General features: G+C 41.3%; 1 protein-coding gene across 4 annotated transcripts in view; it reads right to left on the minus strand.

The window, feature by feature from the left end:
- The window catches only part of LOC119477058 (centrosomal protein of 128 kDa), a 55,855-nt gene that overhangs the window by 23,309 nt on the left and 15,893 nt on the right, over positions 1 to 16,653 (minus strand). For all 4 annotated transcript variants that reach the window (XM_037750899.1, XM_037750898.1, XM_037750900.1 and 1 more), the window contains exons 15-18: positions 10,914 to 11,102; positions 8,434 to 8,895; positions 4,844 to 5,008; positions 2,784 to 2,948 (exon numbers count right to left, since the gene is read on the minus strand). In XM_037750899.1, the coding sequence (XP_037606827.1) occupies positions 2,784 to 2,948; positions 4,844 to 5,008; positions 8,434 to 8,895; positions 10,914 to 11,102 (981 nt within the window). The remainder of the gene's footprint in view (positions 1 to 2,783; positions 2,949 to 4,843; positions 5,009 to 8,433; positions 8,896 to 10,913; positions 11,103 to 16,653) is intronic.

Here is a 16,653-nt window from a genome sequence, read left to right on the forward strand (position 1 = left end):
CTATAGTGTACATGAATCTGTTTGAAGGTACATGACTATTAGATGAAAGTCATATGGTCCTATGGAATATAAAAAGAAAATAATTGCTTCTTTGCCCCACAGCCAACCTTTACAAAGGGTTTTGTGCCAATCCATTTATAGGCAGATATCCTGCCTCCCTGCTAACACACAAAGAAACAGAGCAAATCCATAACTCCCATCCTGCTACATAGGTAAAAACAAAAAAGCCAGAAGACATAGCAAACATAAAATTCACATGTACAAACTCACACACAGCCATGAACAAAGTCAACAAAAAAATACAACCTTTTTTTTTTTTTTCAAGTAAACCCTCGTGGCAAGGTGTTTATGCGTGATCAACAGACATGGAAAGCACACAGCAGGATTTTTTGGACCCTTTCTATCCCGTGCCTCGGCAAACAACATCGTCACTGCAGAGGTGTCAAGCAACTTTCTCAAGCTGTCATTCAAAACCAGATCCAAGCAAAACGAATTTCCCAAGTTGTTGCCACGGTAGCTCAAAGTACGGCAATGGAGTACTGCTGTGCAGAGGTCCCCATCTCAGGGAGTGTACAACCGCATGGCAGAGCGTGCAACTGTGTGGGAGGATATAACATGCCTCTTTGCCTCTCGCTCGCTTTACTCTTTCCCAAACCATCAAAGGCAGCTCTGCGCAGTGGCAGACAAAAAGGAGGTGAAACTGTTGAAAAACAGAACAAGTAGGCAGGGAGTTGAAAGTGCTGTCTGTGGGGTTGAAGAGAGAGAAATGCCACTATTTTCTCAGCAGCACTGCCGTGGAATCCAAGTGTCTGCCACTGCTAATTTAAATGTGTGACTGCGTGGTTTACATGTCTCTTTCAGAACGCGAGTAAATCTGTGACTGTGTGTCATTTGGTTAGAGTTTGTTTGTTTCACCTCCTGCTGAGAAAATGGTAAAGATGGCAAAGTCTGGAGAGAAGCAAAAGGTGGAGATGTTAAAGACTAACAGCAAGTAGAGAGGACAGGTGTTTTTATGTTCTCGTACGGCAGTTACAGCTAATAACGCCGCCCCGACCGCTGTTATTAGTGCTGTTAGCACTGTTAGCCGTGTGCCACCTGCTCAGCCATCGCCATGTTGAGAGCCGTGCAGAGGCAATAGAAATGCTCCCAATCTCGCATTCAGCACCTTTAACTTTCAATGTAGCGCTACAGTGTCTTACAACGTCTTGCATTAGTGCTTCTAAAAGGAAGGAAGAAGGATATCATGAGTTAACTGAAACCTTACACCCCTTAACTGTTAATGATTCCCCTCATTAGGCCAATCACTAGCGAGTTTGACTTCTTTTCAACATGACAGATTACAGATGGGGCGAGGCATTGGCTCGCATTTCTGGCTGCGGCGCTGCTGGACCAGATTGGGAAATCTATATGTCATGAGCAGATAAGAGCTGGCTGGGTTCATTAGCTTAGAGCAGTAGAGGAAAACTAGTGTCAAGCATGTAGGGGGTAAGAGGGAGGTAAGTGTGTGTACCATGTGTTTATTAGTGTGTAAGGGTGTGGGTATTTCCTGTAGGCAATGTGTAAAATAATGCTGTCAATCGCTATTAATTGCATGATTGTCCATAGTTAATCGTGATTAATCACAAAATAATCACTTTTTTTATCTGTTCAAAATGTACCTTAAAGGAAAATATGTCAAATATGCAATACTAATAATAATCTTATCAACATGGGAGTGGGAAAATATGCTTGCTTTATGCAAACGCATGTATATATTTATTATTGGAAATCAATTAACTACACAAATATTGTCCAGAAACCCTCACAGGTACTGCATTTAGTATAAAAGAATATGCTCAAATCCTAACATGGCAAACTGCAGCCCGCTACAACCTCCAAAAGATTGTTTGCATTAATGCGTTAAAGAAATTAGTGGCGTTAAAACGAAGTTGCATCAACGCGTTATTCTCGCGTTAACTTTGACAGCCCTAATTGATAATAATAATAACTGTCCATTGAAGCCCTAGTGTGCTCAGATACAGGTTTCACAGATAAAGAGTCTGTATGTTCTCAGGGATTCTTTTTTAACTGTAACACTTGAACCAAGACGAGCTGAGAGAGCTGAACTTACAAATATACACATTGTATATTAGAACTAGACACACAACTACCAAAGTAGACCGTTTTCTCTTCTGTTTTTCCTCTAATATGGCTTCATCTCACGGTCTCAAAAGACTGCCCACTTAAAAGCTAAAAAATGGAAATGACATATGAAATTAAATATTGATATTAGCATTTACTTCTTCATCAAATGACTGCATAATATGAATGAGTTGCTAGTAGTGCCAAACCCACGCCAGACGGCAGCTCGATGCAGCTTTTACCTCACAGTTAAGGTACTCCGGCCCACACACATACTGAATGGTTGATTTCCACCACACTCACCAACCTTCCCATATACTAGTGTAAAACTGTATGCAACCATTCTCAGCGAACAATTTCAGACAAGGTGAGTCCATGCTACTTGCCCAGCATGACCTGACAAAACCCAAAGTAAACAAGCAACTGGTTTGGAAGGTTCTGAGGAGTTGGTGGACCATCAGAGCTAAACAACGAGTCAATATTGGACCAAAATTGGAAAACTCCAATGGAATGATCATGTTGATCTGTGTCTGCTGGGTGTGTAAATAGGCAATTGTTTGCAAACATGTTCAATAACAAGCCAATGCTATATCAGCTTCATCATCAGTGGCCGAAATTGCTAAATGCAGCTTTAAACAAGCACAACAAACAAAACAAAATACCTGTAGTTTGTCTTCACCGTTCTTCGCCAGGCTGCAACAAGCTGCATCTAGTTCCTCACCCATGGCGGTAAGTACTGTCTCTTGCTCTGCTTCGATCCGCAACACCTTCTCCTCCAGCTTAGCAAACTCTGAGTCTGAAGCACGCCTCCGCTCACCCGACCTGACCTGTGGAGGATGGGAGAGAGCTGAGTGGGGCATTGTGGATTCAAATTAGCGATCGCTGTCTGGTGTTTTTAGTTATGTCATTTGAATTGTACAACACAGTATAAAGACATTAATTACAACAGGTGTTCTGTAAATGAGCAGAGAAACAGAGATTTGCTTATTACAAGATTAATTCTAAGAGTTTTTACAGTTTACTCAATAATACATGTGTAGAAAGACAGACACACACCTAGGGGCATCAGAGAGCCATTCAGTTTCCTCTCACACAAACAGAAATAGTTAAGTTTCCTTCTCTGGCCTGCACCGTCAATGGTTTCAGGGTCCCTACCAGGACACAGTCGATCGATATGTCCGAGGCACAGGAACCAACTGATCACTGCTGCCCAGGGACCGTGGATCATTATCCTGTCTCTGGGATAATAAACCACCCATGTTGCATTAATAAGAGCCTCCTTTTCTCCACTCACCCGATTTTTAATCAATATATGGATCCCCAAAGAGCCCCATAGAACTTATCAGGGGCCTGTCAGAGAAGTGAATAAAGGTTCAATACTTCATCTGCTGTTGTAAAACATCTGAGGACATATTGATGAAGAAGCCCCTTTAAAAATAGTGCCGAATTGGCATCACTTAACCTTTCGAACCATTCTTAGGTTTGTATGACCAAGTGACCTCACCAGACATCCTAGATCTTAATGGAAGGAAGCAAGGAAGGAAAGCAATATCTTTGTAGGTTAATGTTTGTATATGCCTATGTTGCTTCCTGTTGCAGTCATATCTGACCCAGCAAAGGAGCTATTGTTCTGGTATCTCATTACAGAAAAATATCCTAACTGCTTGACCCATCTTAACTTACGTTTCTTAATCTTCCTATTACAGAGCAGTTCTCATGGCTGTGACCTATCCTATCTCAGATATTCTATCTTACCTTTACTTAAGAAATCCTAACTATAACTGTAAATTTGATTCTTCAAATCGGCACTCGTCCTGTCATGCCTGCCCTGTATCTTTGATTAGAATGTACCGGTAGGCTACTTGAGACGGACAAGCCATAATATCAACAGCTTTCACTTGTCATTGGCTAGCTAGCTTGTTATCATGGACACAAAAAGATGGCTATGAGGAGATGGAGGCAATAATCTTGTCAGTCGATTCAATAATTATATGTCGGTTTTCATGTTGTTCCCCATCTTCATTGTCATTGTTATACAAATTTAAGAGCAGTGATGTTACCATTTTTGGCAGTTATTTAGAATTTAGGACAGGGTCTATGCCGTCCTAACTTAGGATTCCTGACTTGGGAAATCCCCAAGTTAGGACGGTTTTGTAATAGCTAAATTCCTACACTAAGACAAGATGGTATTTTTTTCTAAATGCTGTTAGGAGACATGTTTCTGTGATACCAAAAAATCCTGAATGTCATCCTAAACCGAGATAAGATAGGATTTCAGACTTAGGAAGTTTCTGTAATGAGGTCCCTGGTGATTACTTAAATTGTTTACCTTAAAGAAAAAACATTTCTGACTGCTGTATGAAAAGCCAGTCCTTTAGACTAGAGATGCCTTATCTGGTTATCTTTACATAGCCAAATGTCTTGTGTTTTTCTCCTTGTGTGTTATTTAAATGGTATCAAATAACCTGCACATTCAGTGAAGAGCATGCTTCTATTAAAACTGGAAATATAACAGCTTCTGATGGCACTCATGTCTGTACATTTAAATGTCTTTTCTTTCAATGTCCTTGGACTCACGGTTAATTAGAATCAGCACAAATATTTCAAAACTTCTGCTCATGATGGATGTATTTCACTGATATGACGACGTTTATTGGAAGTTTCACGTCATTCAGTATTAGTCACTCTGGCTGAAAAACTTGGCAAAGAAGGTAGGGCTTACTTTGTCATTCAGTTCCTGTTTGAGTAGCTGGTACTTTCTTTGGAGAAGTGAGTGTGTCTCGTCTTTTGTGCTCAGCTGTGCTGCCAGCTTATCACACTCATCCTTCATCCTGTCCGACTTGATGCGCAGCGCCCCACACAGCTCCTTGTCTGACGCTGCATCTGCCTAGTAGAGAATGGGTGTGTTTAAGGCCATGATACACGGGCAATAATTTAAGATGATAAAGACTGATGGTTTATCCGCTGCAAAACTATCAACTCAAAGCAAGTTGCAGTTTGTATTTCTGTGATTTTCATGCTCTAAAATAAACTGGGAGTATGATTGTGCAAATAAGTTTTCAAAGTTGCCATTTCATTGACATAAATGCTGCTTTGTGGATCATATGCGCAGCATGCCAAATTTGCCAGTGGACCCAGTCACATCTGGCAGGTACAGGGTGAATTCACAATAGGTCTGACATGACATTCTGTGCCGCACAAACAGACAGAGAACATCATGTATTGGGTCAAGAGAATGGCTAAATGCCATTCCCAAGACTCTGAAATCATGGTCTAAGTCCTTAATTCATGTCTCAGTCCAGCTGAAACTTGCAAAAGAAAATCCAGCCTCAGACATAAGCTTTCTATCTACAATGACCACATTATCACACACACAGCTGAAGATATAGTGAAGTGGAACGAACAACAATGACTGAGGACTGGGAGTGACAGGAGTGACACAAACAAAGAAAAATAATGAAAAAAAACAGAAGTGCTGGAAGTGAGAAGAGAGGAAAAACAGATGGAAAATGCAAAATTAGAACTGGAGGGAGGCAGTAAGAGAGGGATTAAGACAGAGAGAGACAGCGAGAGGAGAAGATAGAGTGGAGGAGAAATCAAGAGTGAGAGGACAAGGACAAGAAAATAAGAATATTTTAAGCTTTTTCTGACAGTTGACTGTATCAAAATCGTAACACAGGCCTCTGGCTATGCTGTGTGAATATTGGGTGGGCTTCTTAGGGACATCTGCAGCACCCGTAGGCTAGTACTTTAAAATATTCTAGCAAACGCCCTTGTCCTCACCGCGCTCGCAAATGACACCATTACAATGAGCTATGTCAGATATTAATGCCATTCAGCACCGCTAATGGGCTAAACTCAACCATATCAGGGAGGACCATGCCCCTTAAGAAACAATGTACCCATGAGGGCTCATCATTGGAGATATCGAAGGGAGGGAGGCGGGTAGGGCACTGGGGGAGTAAGTCAAGTGGAGTCCCCTATCTCCAGCACTGCCTTGATGGGACTTCTGAGGTCTGATATCGGGCATTTTAAATATTCACGCTTGGAGCTTTGGAATGGCCGTGAGGATCCACGGGGCACCACACACCATTAAGAGCTCAGCTATCCTCGATTCACCCGTACTCAGAGGACAGAGCCCCGGCCAATGAGGAAAATTACTCTAAATGAGGATTTTGTCTGTGTCTCGCTGAGTCGGAAATATGCCAGATGTTTAGCGGCTGAGGCATGTTACCCTGTGCTGAATTTGAAGTGCGTGCCAATGATACTCTAAATGTCAATTAGAGTTTGGCACTCTGTGATCCATGTCTAGGTGCAAAGAAAAAAAAAGTCTCTTTGGTTGGTTTATGACCTTGACATCTCAAGATTTCTCAGATTTTGTCACACCTGATACATAATCAAGAGCTCAGCACTGCCTTTTAGAGGGCATTTAGGTACATTTAAAAGGTATAGTTCAACATTTTTCAAATTGATACCCCTCTCATGTCTGTATGATAAATATGTGGCTGAAGCCAGCAGCCTGTTAACATAAAGGGTGATAACAGCTAGCCTGGCTCTGTCCAAAAGCAACTACTGTATATCCCAGTGTTGGAATTACAGTGTGGCTTGTTTTGGGGGGGGCTCTTTTTGCACTGCAGCAATAACATATGATAAAGTATTTGATTAAATATCAAAGGAAATCTTATTTCATGGCAATAGATCATAAAAAATCTATCAGAACCATGGACAGCATCAAGAATGAAGTAAAATGTTGGCCTCTTTCTATATCCCTAATTTGTCATTGCGTGGAAAATATGCTTTGGGACCATTTCCTACATCCAATCTGCAAAGGTGTGCAAACGAGAAGGGCAGTAAGGTTAAGGTTAGAAAAAAGATCATGGTTTATGTTAAAATAAATATGTAACAACAGCAACAACGTAACTAATGTAAGTAAAGAACAACTGCCCTTAGCAGGCTTTCTTACGTAGAGTTATGTAACAAGTGTAACAACATTACGTAACAAGCGTCAAGTCAACGTTTACTTTTGGTTTCACTGAGGACACAAACAGCGGTCTCCCGGGTGAAAGTCGTGCTTGCAGCAACACCACGTGGTTAACGTTGTGAAACCATTTGTTAAGTTTAGGCAACAAAACTACTTGGTTATGGTAAAAATAAACATCATGGTTTGTGTTCAAATAATAACCTAACAACTAGTGTTGTCAAAAATATTGCAGTAACGATACATATCTATACTGAATATTTGAAACGGTTTCATTACTCATTTTCCTCAGTTGATACACAGGTACCAGCTGCGCTTTCTGTTCTCTCTTCTCTCTGACAGTGAGCTGACACACACACTGCTTTTTATCTTTCGATAAATACCTAAAATATGATGCCTTCAATGTGGAGTCAATTTTTCCCCATGGTATCGAATATCAATATTTTTCAAGGTATTGTATCGAAGTTAGAAATTCCATTATCGAGACAACACTAGTAACAACATAACGCAACAACCGTAACAACATAACTAGCGTAAATAAATAACAACCACCCATAGTGGACTTTCTTACGTATCGTTTACGTAACAAGTGTAGACTCAACGTTTACTTTTGGTTTCACACAGGACACGAACAAAGGTCTCCTGGGTGAAAGTCCTTTGGTTGTTTGACCCATCCACCACCAATCCCATCCTTAGTGGATTTACTCGCTCTTTATACTCGTTATTATATCATGTAACTTTCAATAACGGCCAATCCACTACGTCACTTGCGCTGCGTGCTGCTCGTTGTAATACATTACTTGCGCTGCCCGAATGCAAAAATGTCCACATTAAAAAAGAAAAAGAAAAGAAGAAACGTCCACATACACATATCCGTTGTTTGCAAAAACGTACAATGCCAACATTTTTTCCTGGCGACTGGGCTGTGTAATTGCAATACTGATTATTCGCCTACCAGTGGCTCTAAAGCTCATCAGTTAACAAGTTATATCTCGTTTATTCAATCCATACAACCTAGGTGACTATGGCAGACTATTTCTTGTCTGGGACCAGCTGCAAGGCAACCAGCGGAGACTCCAGGAAGTTACTGGTTCCAGACTTGGTTACCTTTGGACAGAGCCAACCTAGGCTGTTTCCAATCTTTATGCTAAGCTAACCGGCTGCTGGCTATAGCATCACATTTACCGTACAGACATGATGTGGTTAGAGTGGTATAATCTAACTCTGCAAAAAAGCAAATAAGTGTATTTACAAAAAATGTCAAACTCTTTCTTTAACTGTACATTTGCTTTATGGATAAAAACACTTTGATTATATTTATAAAAAGGGCTTACCTTAACCTCCTTCAGGTGTGCCTGCATTTCATCCCGCTCCTGACGGCAGAGCTTGAGCATGTCCTGCACTTCACGATACTTCTTTGTCCTGCTGTCCCCCATCAACGCCTTCGTATTGTCCAGTTCTGTCTGATGCACCTCTCTCTCGAGCTGCAGCTGCTGCCCCAGTGCGGCCCGCTCCTCCTGTACTGCTGTCAGCTTGGCCTGTAGCTCCATGGAGCCCTTCTGCAGGTTCTTCTTGGAGCTCTCCTCCTCTGCCAACCGCTGGACTAGCTGAGCATGGGCTGATGTCATCTGCTTTAGGGCAGCCTGGAGCTCGGCCTGTGTGTCCTGGTCTCTCTGACAACGACGGGCTTGGGTGTCACCTCGTTCTTCCAGCCTCTGGTTCTCTTCCTTCAGTCTTGCCTGGACAGCGGCCAGACGCTGAGTCTCCTCCTCCAGGGCAGCTGAGGCCTCCCTCACCTAGGGTTAGGATCTGTTAGAATCTGATCAAAGCTCTTTTGATGACTCTTCAGCTAAGGTTTAATTAACTGTTTACTTCAACAACACCTCAAACTGAACATGACAAATTGGTATGCCAACAGAATTAAATAAAATGTTCAGCCATGTCTGTGGTTAGACTGGGATTTGGGAATGTGCTTGTAACCACTAAACAAGCCTTTCGGAAAAACAGAATTGATTTATGTCTACCTTGGCACAACATCAATGCTTGCTGACAACTAAAGCCGTCATCATTACATGACACCCAAACAGCATACTTCATGGTGGTAGGGTGACACTGTTTGATTCAACCTCAGAGCTGACTGCTGTCATTTTTGAAAAGCAAAGTTTAACTGGTCTCGAATCAATAAACTAGACTTGCGGCCTGATGGACTCTAAATTTAAAAGGTATAATATGTAACCGTTGTCGTTTGCTGTTTCTAAACACACAGCATTCAAACTTGGCCCCACCCCCCACAGGTCAACAAGCCGAGAGGGAGATAGAGCAGCAATGGTCGAGCGTGTTATAGAGTGACTGAAGAGAGAGAGCAGCGTTAGTGAGAACAAAGCAGCGAATCAGAAAAGTAAAACGTTATTTTCTGATTATTTCCCGGCGGTTATATTCTATAACAGAAATAAACATACAACTAACTGCGCACAACTCTGCATAATACTGTGGGAAGGTGCAGAGTTGCCGGATTTTTAATGAATGCAGGCTTCCTGTCTGCCGGCTGTGGCTCAGCGCAGCTCTCGTCAAACGACAGACACACACCTATCATAGCTGTACTCACAGCACAGAGAGGAGCTGTGGGATCACTGGAACACATGCACATAACACAACCTGTTCTCATCCGTGAAATACGAACAATTTGTATGTGGAGACCTGTGCCTCGGTATCAGAAACTGAGGAGCGTGACACAGCGGCAGCATTTGACCACCTGAACGGGCTGCACACCCTGCGCGCTGTTATTGGCTTGGGCCCAAAGGCTGTTTGCAAATGCCCAGAAGCATCCAGAGTAAAGCAAAATAAGAAGAAGAAAAGAGAAAATACAGGCAGAGGGCAGGGTCTCTGCAGAAACAGACACCACCACACACTTCTAATGGGTCATAAGTGATGATTGAGAGGGATTATTTTTGTATTTGCTTATACATTGTTTTTTAGTTAATTCTTGCATATTATACCTTTAAGAAATGATAAATATTAGGGGTGTAAGAAAAAATAGATACGCATGAGTATTGCGATATTATGTGATACTGTATCGATTCTCTAAAACATTGTATTGATATTTAAATAACCTCTTAAAAATCTGATGTCACGCCATCGGGCCCGGCCGCTATTCGCGCTTTCGAAGGTTGTAGCGGGCTAGAGTGAAGAAGATACAGGCATGACACGAAACTAAAAAAATTAATGAATACATTGGTACCAAACGTGTCATATTAGTTTATCGCGAAGGAGGCTAAATAACGCTCTAAAGTCGTGATACATTTTGGCGAGGAAAAACTGGCATGACCACTTTCAAAGGGGTCCCTTGACCTCTGACCTCAAGATATGTGAATGAAAAGGGCGTCTATGGGTACCCAGGAGTCTCCCCTTTACAGACATGCCCACTTTATGATAATCACATGCAGTTTGGGGCAAAAACCAGCCGTTTTTTGCATGCACTACAAATGTGTTATTTTTGCCTATTCTAAAATGGTGTATTTCTGGTGTGTTCTTTATACTATGACAGTTTTTCTAAAATTATATTAAAAAATAAATTGCAATATATCGCCTTGCTTACAGTTTCACAATATATTGCAATATATTTAATAGTTACCCCTGCATCATGACACGTATCACATCGCCAGATTCTTGCCAATACACAGTCCTACTAAAGATTTCTAAATGCACATTGCTGACCTAAAGTCTGTTTTCCTATAAGCAAAATAAATAACGTGTATTTTTGTTGTGTCCCTAGTGAGTTAAAAGATATTTTCTTTCTTGATGTTCAAGCCCATACCTCCCGGATTTCCTGCTCCAGTGACAACTGGCGCTGGCGGGTCTCGCACAGCTCCACGTCCTTGCGGTGGAGCTCTTCTTCGCGCTGGGCCAAACGGCCTAGGATTTCAGCGAGCTCCCTGCGGGCCGCCTCAGTCTGCTGGCTCAGCGCCTTCAACTGGGCCTGAGAGCTCTCCTTTTCCCTGGCTGCCTGGAGGGAGAAAGAGACAGCAGGAGCAAAAGAAGGAGAGAGAGAGAGAGAGAGAGTGGGGGAGATGGGGTGGGAGAGGAGAGGGGGAAATGAAGAATGACAAATGAAGAGGAGGCGGAAGATGGTGTATAAAAAGGAGCTCAACAATAATGATGAGAGCAAGAGAAAGAGTGACAGAGAGACAGAGGCAGAGAAACATATGCAGCACCAGCTCTGGCGCTGATAGGAAAATGCTAGCTCTCAGCTCCCTGATAAGGGACAATGGTCAGGTCTGTTCAAGGCAGATTGCTTCTAATACTCTGGCTTTGACTGGAATTTGCAAAGACTTTGCTGTAGCTCAGAACCTAATCATTTAATTGAGCACTTGATTCTCTCCCCTAATTCATTAAGGGGGCAGAAATGATTTTGTAATTAATTCGCGTCACGTCGAGTATGCCAGGTGGGAGTCTGTCTGTCTGTCTGACTGTGAGGCTGCTGACTGTGAGTTTGGAGGTGACTCACTTAGTTCAAATGGAATGGAAATCACTGGGAGGTGACTTTCAAGCTAATAATAATTGTCAGTCGTTAATTATTCTAAAGCACAACCGCTGTAACATACCTTGCAAAGGTGCTCAGACTACTTGACTTCATATTTGGTTATATTATTATTAATAAGTTAATTCAAAATACATTATTCAGGAGTTTTAACTTTGATACAAAGCCCTCTATGCTTTACAGATAAAACAAAGTATGGATTAAAATGAACAGAGAAAGACATGCATAGGTATCCAACCACTGTGCTTTGTTTGGGTTAAATAGTAACATTAATAAAAAGCTTCAGAACATTTCTCATTATGCATTTTATAGGGCTGTCAAAGTTAACGCGATAATAACTCGTTTACGCAAATTCGTTTTAACGCCACTAATTTCTTTAACCCATTAACACAGTCGATCTTCCAGAGGTTATAGCAGGCTCAGTTTTAAAGCTAGAATGAAGATACTGGTATCATATGAAACTAGAAAAACTCATGAATCCATTAATACCAACCCTGTCATACTAGCTAGGAGCACTAAACCTTGGTGAGGAAAAACTGGTATGGCCATTTTCAAAGGGGAAAATAGGTTCTATACCCACGAGTCTCCCCTTTACAGACATTCCCACTTTATGATAATCACATGCAGTTTGAGGCAAGTCATAGTCAAATCAGCACACTGACACACTGACAGCTGTTGTTGCCTGTTGAGCTTGAGTTTGCCATGTTATGATTTGAGCTAATTTTATTTTGCTAAATGCAGTACCTGTGAGGGTTTCTGGGCAATATTTGTCATTGTTTTTTATTGTTAATTGGTTTCCAATAATAAATATATACATACATTTACATAAAGCAAGCATATTTGCCCACTCCCATTTTGATAAAAGTATTAAATACTTGACAAATCTCCCTTTAAGGTACATTTTGAACAGATAAAGAAATGTGTGATTAATCATGGACAATCATGTGATTAATCACGATTAAATATTTTATTCGATTGACAGTCCTAGTATTTTGTATTGGTGTGTTTTAATAGGTATTTAGTAGTTATAAATAACATGTTCCTTTCACTCTTTCCTTTAAAACTGAGACCAGTTTCCTTCTCTTCATCATAAGGAGTGCATGTGACATACACATATGGATTGCAATGGATATGTATTTATATTTCCTCTTTCCAATCATTATTCTTAAAAGGTAAACAGAAGGTGCTGCTTTTGCTGATTTTCCAGTCCATTTCTACTATGAAAGAGCATGGAAAGAATTGGACCAGAAAAACTCATAAATATTTTAACATCTGTATTTCTCCTGTGATAGGAGGGTGTTGATTTATTTTCTCTACAACGTTGAGATCTAAACTTGAATGTCCTCTATACAGTAATGTAACGAAGGAGAGAGGACCTTTGCTTAGAAACATAGCTGCTAAAAATATTTTAAATATAACATCTGAGTAAAGGTGTATTCAGACCAAATGCAAAGCAGATTTATCACATTTTTACATACAAAGTCAATGCAAAGACGCAAATAGACGCAAATTTGCGCCGGGCAACGCGAATAGACATGAATGTTTCAACTTGAGCGAAACATTTGCGTGACACTGTGTCGTGAAAGCCTATCAGCGTTGAGATTCTCCTGACGTCATCAAGAATCAGAAATGGAGGACAAACGTATTGACGTCGTCTGTGGGCACCCGGAGCTCTACGACTCACATCAGTACTATAGAGAGTCAGAACAAAAAAGGAGATGGCTTGGAGAAGGATGATGTTATGAACCCAGACAGCATTTCCAGCGTATCTTGGACTTCCACAAAAGGCAGCAATTGTGGTTAATTCACTCATGGTTGATGGTGGGAATAAACGTTGCTATGGTGTGTAGTATCTATGGAGGTAAGCCCCTCTTCCTTTCCGGAAGGAGTACTCCCATTGGCTAACCTTGCACAGCAGCTGGATTCTCGCAATGTCATGAGATCACATGAGAATCGTGGTATCAAATGTCACATGAAAATCCATCTTGTCAGACTTCAAGTAATGCGTTTGTTTCCGGCAAGCCAGATAACGGACCAATAATAATCGTGGGAGGAGCTACTGGCAGCTACGGGCGTGGTTTAGGTTAGCGTAGGTGCTACAATAGCATCAGTTATATTAGAACTTGAGAGTATTTGTTCATTGAAAGAGGAGCGATGTTTTTGCCATCAGTTAATTTCGCTTTTGTAAGTTTGATTGACAGATGGTTCATCCAGTCACCTTCCAAACAGTTTCCAATGACGGCTTGTCAGATGGTTCTGTGAGACAAATCTGACAGGTCAGGTTACCCATTGGCTGTTATGGGGCGAATATTCGTGAGTTGCGAAATACTCCAAAAAACACTCACAGCAGCCGTATTTACGCAAGTTATGCAAGGCGAAAATCTGCTGTCCATTTGATCTGAACACTCCTTAACAGAGTAGAAATTGCTGTGGTGTCGTGTGTCCATAATGTTCACAATACTTTCCAATATTCTGTGTATCCCTGTAGCCGGTTGTAGCAACCTAGTTTGCTTCCACCATCCACTGATGAGTTCTGACGTCAGTGGGTTGCAGAACTACAGGCAGAGTTAGTTTGGCTGAAATAAGTTTTGTTTTATTCTCGCTGCCTGGGGTGTCACGACAAATCTGACTACTATTGGAGTTGAGAAATACATTTTAGAACAGACATTATTGATTACTTCACTTTTTAGAACACACCGTCAAAGTCAAGGCAGGTATGTATGCATGAGCCAGAGTCCACTGCTCAGAAAATGCAACAAAGACAGTCAGTTGTTGTCGACAATGCTGCCAGCTGGCTAGCTGCTAGCCCAGCCTGCAGCAGCAGCAGCACTATCCGGAACGTTTGAGAAAGACCTGCTGGGAGACGATGAGTAGAGTTGATGTATTTGAGCTGCAGTTGCCCACCAGCATTAACTGATACCTAGTCAATAAGCTGCAATGAGATTTACCACAGTCTGGTAAACTTTTGCTGGATTCTGTGCAACAACCGAGAGCTTTCACTTTGTTCAAAGATAAGCCGAAAAGAACGACAATTGCCAAGAGGAACAAAAAAGCACCTGAATAACAAGCGGGTTTGATTGCTATCTTAACTACAGTCTGGGGCTCATTCACATGAACGGAGGAAAGGAAATAACTCTGGATTCAGCTATTAGTGCATTTTACAACTTTTAGGACCTAATGATTTAAATGAGGGCTTTTCAAGTGTTCGTACTCAGAAGTTGATTTACTTAAAAAAAACTATCCGCTGATCTACAGATGTCTCTTTCCCAATGTAAGTCTATGGGAAAAAGTCTGTTTGGGCCAAATGGCATCACATGACGAACACAGAAGTTGTAATTTCACCATTTAGCCACTATGTCAAATCTGCTTCAAAGCCCGGCGCTCTTCCTGGGGGCTTAGCCGTGTCTTGAGGCCAGCGTTTTTCTAAATGCATTGCAATGGGAGCGCTGTGAATTTACGCTGTGCTAAAAACGGCAGCAGTGTAACGAGGCATTGAGCGACGAGGCATTGAGCTTCTATTCTGTGCCGAGCGCTGCATGTTTGCCGTTTTTTCAGGTCACCAAGAGTTGATAAATGTTAAACTTTGGCTAAAACGCTACACTTGTCACGGTCACTTTTTACCCAGTCGTCCAATCACAGTGGAGGAGGGGCGAGCCAATTAGCCCACCACAAAGACATGATCGAATGTGTTTATTATGACTTTGTTGTGGTCTTATTGTGTATGTTATGCCATTGTTCTTATTGTTTTTACTGTAACAAATTTCCCTGAGTGGGTCTGAATCTGAATCAAACGATCCTACTTGCCCATAAAATCCAGGGTTCCAGGGTTAATGTTTTTTTTCAATTGCCTGGTTGGGCAAGTAGGCCAGAAATCTACATGCCCAAAATCAATTTTTACATGCCCCTATACATATTGTTTTATTTAATAGTGGTGATCAAATAACAAAGACCAAAGTTAATTTTCACGTTTAATCTAGATTTCAGTATATGAAATAGGAGTTTTGCCCACATCCCCCATCATCACCCAAATTAAAACTCTGCTGTTGTTAGTTTAATTGAAATACTCATAAACTTTGTCTTGACCTGCCGCCATTTACTTGTGTCCTATCGGTACTGCGCAAACTATGCGTTTAATTCTTTTTTGCCACTGGCAAGTGAGTTGCTAGATTCACTAGCCTGACGTGTCATTTTACTTGCCCCAGCAAGTGAGCAATCTTTACTGTTGAGCCCTGAAAATCTCATAAACCCACATAGACCGGAAGGTCTGTCCTCTCTCCCTACATGCTTCAGCCCTCAGTTTACTTCCGCGAATATTCCGTATCATAGCAACCAGATGCAACCAAAGCGTCAACGCTGCGCCTCCAAAGTACTCTGAGTGCTCCCAGCTGAGCGTTTTCAGAAGAATGTCAAGCTGAAATAACCCTAATGACATCATCAGGGTTATTTCTTCAAACTTTGGAAAGCTCCCCCCAAAGCCACAGAAGACATTATATGACTGTTTTCACAGGCTGTGTAGTACTCCTTGAGACAGTTTGCTTAATGTGTAAAATCAAACATATTTGACAAACTTCCGATAAGTACTTTTGTACTTAAATTTCTTAACAATTCACTACCCACTTCCTTTCAGTTTCTTTGTAACCAAGTGGCAGATCCACTGTTATCACACCAGATCTGTTGATCTTCTGCAGTATATAGTCAGTTCTACAGAAGTAGCCTTGGCCAGTTTTCAACTAGGTTTAGAGGTCCAGTTGTATGGAACAGCTTTCCTGCTTCACTTTACAGTGACTCCACATTTCTGATTTTTAAAAGAGATCTTAAACAACCTCTCGACAGAGTACAGTATTGTGTAAACGAGGTGGATACATAGTATGAAGACCTGTGCAAATATTTGATATTGTCATCCTGTTTTTTTAATTATTATTTTTTCTTTTTTATCTCTAGCATTTCTTGTTTGAAAATAGTATTCTTTTCTTTCTTTCATATCAGTTTGTAAATTGCAATAGAGCTGTCTTTAATT

This window comes from Sebastes umbrosus, chromosome 18 (assembly GCF_015220745.1).
Source record: "Sebastes umbrosus isolate fSebUmb1 chromosome 18, fSebUmb1.pri, whole genome shotgun sequence".
Lineage (NCBI taxonomy): Eukaryota > Metazoa > Chordata > Actinopteri > Perciformes > Sebastidae > Sebastes > Sebastes umbrosus.